The 4,728-nt window shown below is 46.6% G+C and overlaps 1 protein-coding gene across 1 annotated transcript; it reads right to left on the reverse strand.

The window, feature by feature from the left end:
- Positions 1 to 640: 640 nt before the first annotated feature.
- LOC145955668 (uncharacterized) lies at positions 641 to 1,708 on the reverse strand. The gene is made up of 3 exons (XM_083070647.1): positions 1,602 to 1,708; positions 1,010 to 1,160; positions 641 to 898 (listed from the first exon to the last, which is right to left on the reverse strand). The coding sequence occupies exons 1-3, from the start codon at positions 1,706 to 1,708 to the stop codon at positions 641 to 643; spliced, it is 516 nt and encodes a 171-aa protein (XP_082926773.1).
- Between the last annotated feature and the right edge of the window lie 3,020 nt (positions 1,709 to 4,728).

Raw genomic sequence — 4,728 nt, forward strand, 5'->3', positions numbered from 1 at the left:
CGAGTTTTGGTCTTCGAGTTATTTATACTCGTCCAGTCAGATTTTTACCGATCATTCCTGAGTTTTGGTCTTCGAGTTATTTATACTCGCCCAGTTGGATTTTTACCGATCATTCATGAGTTTTGGTCTTCGAGTTATTTATACTCGCCCAGTCGAATTTTTACCGATCAATCACGAGTTTTGTCTTCGAGTTATTTATACTCGTCCAGTCAGATTTTTACCGATCAATCACGAGTTTGGTCTTCGAGTTATTTATACTCGCCCAGTCGGATTTTTACATATCAATCACGAGTTTTGGTACCTTTGGAAATAACACATGTTAAAAATCATAGAAGAACAGTAGTGGGATGATATTTATTAAAGTTGAGAAATTATTAGTCTGTGGTGCCTCATTAAAAACCTTCTCAGCAAAAAAACCTCTCTTATTTTTATGGGGAAAAAATACTGAGCTAGGAAAAGAGTGGACCTGATACAAATGAATAAATTAACTATAATAAAATCATAAATTTGCAGCGTTCCAAGTCCTTAGGATCTTCCCTCCATCAAGCGTCCTCAATCGGTAAGCTTATTTGCCGACCACATCGTCAATTTTATAGGGGCCGACCCATTTAGGTGACAGTTTGTTCCTCATTTGAGTTAGCTAAGCGCGCTTCAAAACAAGGTCTCCTACGACAAAATCTCTTGGGACGACCTTTGTATTGTATTTGAAAGCAGCCCTTCGCTGCGTTGCTACTTGATTTATCCGTGCTCTTTCTCTTGTTTCTGTGATCAAATCCAAATCAACTCGTCTTACCTGTTTGGATTCCTCCTCAGAGAAGCCTGTAGTACGTACCGAGGGTTCGACGATTTCAATCGGTATCATCACATCTATCCCGTACACTAGATTGAAAGGGGTGTCCTGGGTCGACGAGTGAACAGTCGTGTGGTATGACCATAACACTCGAGGAAGCTCCCCCACCCATGAAGTGCCTGAGTCCTAGACGCTTTTTTTCAATCCCGAGAGTATAACCTTGTTGGCCGATTCCGCTTGGCCATTAGACTGGGGGTGTTCAACGGAAGTGAACGTCATCTGGATTCCGATCTCCCCACAGAAATCGCGGACTCTCCCACTCGCAAATTGTGTCTCGTTATCTGATACGAGCACTTGAGGAACACTATATCTGCATATCACATTCTTCCAAAAAAATGTCCTTACCTTCTCTGCCGAAATTGTTGCTACTGGCTCCGCCTCGATCTATTTGCTGAAGTAGTCTACAGCCACTATCAAGAATTTCAACTGTCTGACTGCGATCGGAAATGGACCGAGAATATCAATACCCCAGTTGTTAAATGGCCAAGGAGACAAGATTGAATGGAGTCGTTTAGCTGGGGAGTGGTGCAAGGTTGCATGTCTTTGACATCCATCACATTTTCGAACCCAATTGACGCAGTCGTTTCTCAAAGTCGGCCAAAAATACCCCGCCCTCGCGACTTTATATACTAGAGCTCGCCCTCCGATATGACTTCCATACATGCCGCCATGCACTTCATCCATCACTCTTTGCGCTTGCGATGTGGTCAAACATCTCAAAAGGGGAGAGCTAAAACCCCTTCGATACAACCTTTCGTTGATGACTACGAATCTGGGTGACTCCCTCTGTATCAATGACGCCTCCTTTTTATCCTCTGGCAACTCCCCTCGTGTCAAGTATGCAATATATGGTCCCATCCACGAATCTAGCTCTTCTTGGATGAAAAGAACACTCCCCTGTGGCTCACTAATACTCGGCTGAGCAAAGGTTTCTTGGATAACCGACCGAGTAGCCCCTGGCTTCTTTGTGCTTGCTAACTTAGAGAGAAGATCGGCTCACAAATTTTGCTCTCGCGACACATGGTTAAGTGTAAACTCTCGGAAGTTTTCTGATAAGAGCTTAACCTTCTCCAGGTACTTTGCCAATTGGGGATCCTTTGCTTGGAAAGTTCCAGCGACTTGCCCCGTGATCAACTAAGAGTCACTCCGAGCTGATAAACTCGTCGCCCCCATCTCCTTCGCCAAAATCATTCCTGCTAACAACGCCTCGTACTCGGCTTGGTTATTGCTTGCTCGGAACTCAAATCGTAATGACTGCTCCAGTAGTATTCCCCCTGGACCCTCCAAGATGATTCCGGCTCCACTTCCTCCTAGATTCGAAGCACCATCCACTAATACAATCCATTGGGTTTCTCCGACACTACCCTCCTCAACAGGAGGGGTCAATTCCATCAGGAAATCGACTAAGGCTTGAGCCTTTATTGCTCCTCTCGGCTCATACTTGATGGAGAACTCTGATAACTCGACCGACCATTTCATCATTCTGCCTACCAGGTTGGGTTTCTGTAAGACTTGCCAGATCGGATGGTCAGTTCGGATTACCACCTTGTAGCTCTGGAAATAGTGTCTCAACTTCCTCGCAGTAACTAGTATCGCAAGGGCCAGCTTTTCAATCTTTTTGTACCTCGTCTCTACTCCCTGTAAGACCCTACTCACGAAGTAAATAGGAACTTGAGAAGCTTCCTGCTCTTGTACAAGAATCGAACTGAGTGCTCGGTCGAATGCCGATATGTAAACCAACAAGGGGAGGCTCGGTCGGGGTTTTGTCAAAATCGGTGACGATGCCAGTGACCTCTTGAGTTCCGTGAAAGCTTCTTCACACTCGGTCGTCCAAGTGAAACGATCGTTCTTCTTCAGACATTGGAACAGCGGTAACGCCTTATCAGCTGCCCTTGACAGAAAATGAAACAGGGAGGTCATCCTTCCCGCCAGTTGTTGAACCTCCTTCACCGTAGATGGGCTCCTCATATTGATGATGGCCGAACACTTGTCGGGGTTTGCTTCGATGCCACGATGAGTTAATAGAAAACCAAGGAATTTTCCTACTTGGACCCCAAAAGAGCACTTTTCGGGATTCAATTTGAGTTGGTACTTACCGATAGTGTCAAACAATTCCTGCAAGTCGTCAAAATGTCGATCGATGCTCGCCGACTTCACCACCATGTCGTCCACATAAGCTTCCACATTCCGACCCAGCTGATTCATTAAAACCTTGTCCATTAGTCGTTGATAAGTCGCCCCCGATTTCTTTAAACCGAACGGCATAACCCTGTAGCAAAAATTGGCTTGATGTACTATGAAGGCTTTCTTGTCTTCATCTGCTGAATGCATGCAGATCTGGTTGTACCCCAAGTAAGCATCCATGAAACTCAGTAACTCGTACCCCGACGCTCCCTCAACCAAGCAGTCTAGGTTGGGCAGCGGGTACGAGTCCTTTGGGCACGCCTTATTAAGGTCGGTGAAGTCCATACACATTCTCCACTTTGCATTACTCTTGCAAACCATCACCAGATTTGCTAACCAGGTCGGATACTGGATTTCTCGGACATGTCCTGCCCTTACCAATTTCTTCGTTTCTTCCGCAATGGCCCTTCGTTTCTCCTCTCCAAACTTCCTCCTCTTTTGGATCACTACTTTTGCATTAGGGTCTATAGCCAGCTTGTGGCATAGGAAATCGGGGTCAATGCCAAGCATAACGCTGGAGTGCCATGCAAATGCCGACGCATTTTCCTTTAGAACCTTAACCAACCTTTCTTCATTTTCTGGAGCTAAAGAAGTACCGATCTTCACCGTTTTTCCTTCCATCATTGCTACTTCCTTGACATCTTCCGCAGGGGCGGGTCGGTGATCAAACTGACCCATCCTAGGATCCAGTTCGATGGAATGAATGTGTTTTTCAGCTGGTGTGGTATATAAACGCCTTCTTGCCTTCAAACTGTCCGCGTAACACTTTCGGGCGATCTCTTGGTCCACCTTGAGGACTCCGACATCCCCATTCGGCAATGGATACTTCACTTTCAGATGCGATGTTGACACAACGACCCCCAGTTTATTCAACGTAGGCCTGCCGATGAGTATGTTGTAGGACGACTAAGCATTCACCACTAAGTACCAAATGGTCACCGTTTTCATCTGCGAGCCCTGACCAAAGGTCGTTTCTAGATCAGCATACCCCCTAGCCATAACCTGATCTCCTGCAAAACCTACTAGGGTTCCCACGTAAGGTACCAATCGGTCGTTGGGGATCTTCATTCCCACGAAAGCTTCCCAAAAGAGGATGTCGGTCGAGCTTCCCTGGTTGACCAGAACGCGCTTCACATTATAGTCCATCACTATCGTCGAAATGACGATAGGATCATCCTCATGAGGAGCTACTCCTTCATAGTTAGCATCTGAGAAGGAAATCGTGGGTTGGGGAGGCCGGTGGATTTCTGACACGGACAAGACGGACCGTGTGTACCTTTTCTGCGCGGCTGAAGTGACTCCTCCTCCCGCAAATCCTCCTACCACCGTGTTGAAGTCCCCGTGAATCGTTTGTTGATGGACCTCTGATTCCTTTGCTTGGGTGTCCTTGACGGGGGTCCTCTCTCTATGCCTATCCCTCCTTGTGTCGTCCTACGCACGCCTGTGTCGCCTGTCCGATGAGCCTTCTTCCTGCTTTCTTGCCACAAACTTTTTCAGGCGTCCCTCCTTGATCAAGCGTTCAATCTTTCTTCCAAGGACAAAACAATTTTCCGTGGAATGCCCATGAGTCCTATGAAACTCACACTAGTCCTTCTTGAAGGGACCCAACTGGCGTTCAGTCGCTGTTGGAAACTCAAACAGCGATGCACTGTTGACATCATGAAGTATCTGCCTCCTAGGAACATTGAGCGGAG

Source organism: Cajanus cajan, chromosome 1 (genome assembly GCF_000230855.2).
Source record: "Cajanus cajan strain Asha chromosome 1, NIPB_CcT2T_4, whole genome shotgun sequence".
NCBI classification, from domain to species: Eukaryota; Viridiplantae; Streptophyta; class Magnoliopsida; order Fabales; family Fabaceae; genus Cajanus; species Cajanus cajan.

Coding starts and splice junctions, on each gene's coding strand:
- LOC145955668 (XM_083070647.1), bottom strand. CDS start 1,708: ATGGGACCATATATTGCATACTTGACACGAGGGGAGTTGCCAGAGGAT. Junction 1,161..1,601: donor TTCGTAGTCATCAACGAAAG/GTTGTATCGAAG, acceptor TGTGATATGCAG/ATATAGTGTTCCTCAAGTGC. Junction 899..1,009: donor AAGCGGAATCGGCCAACAAG/GTTATACTCTCG, acceptor TCGTCGACCCAG/GACACCCCTTTCAATCTAGT.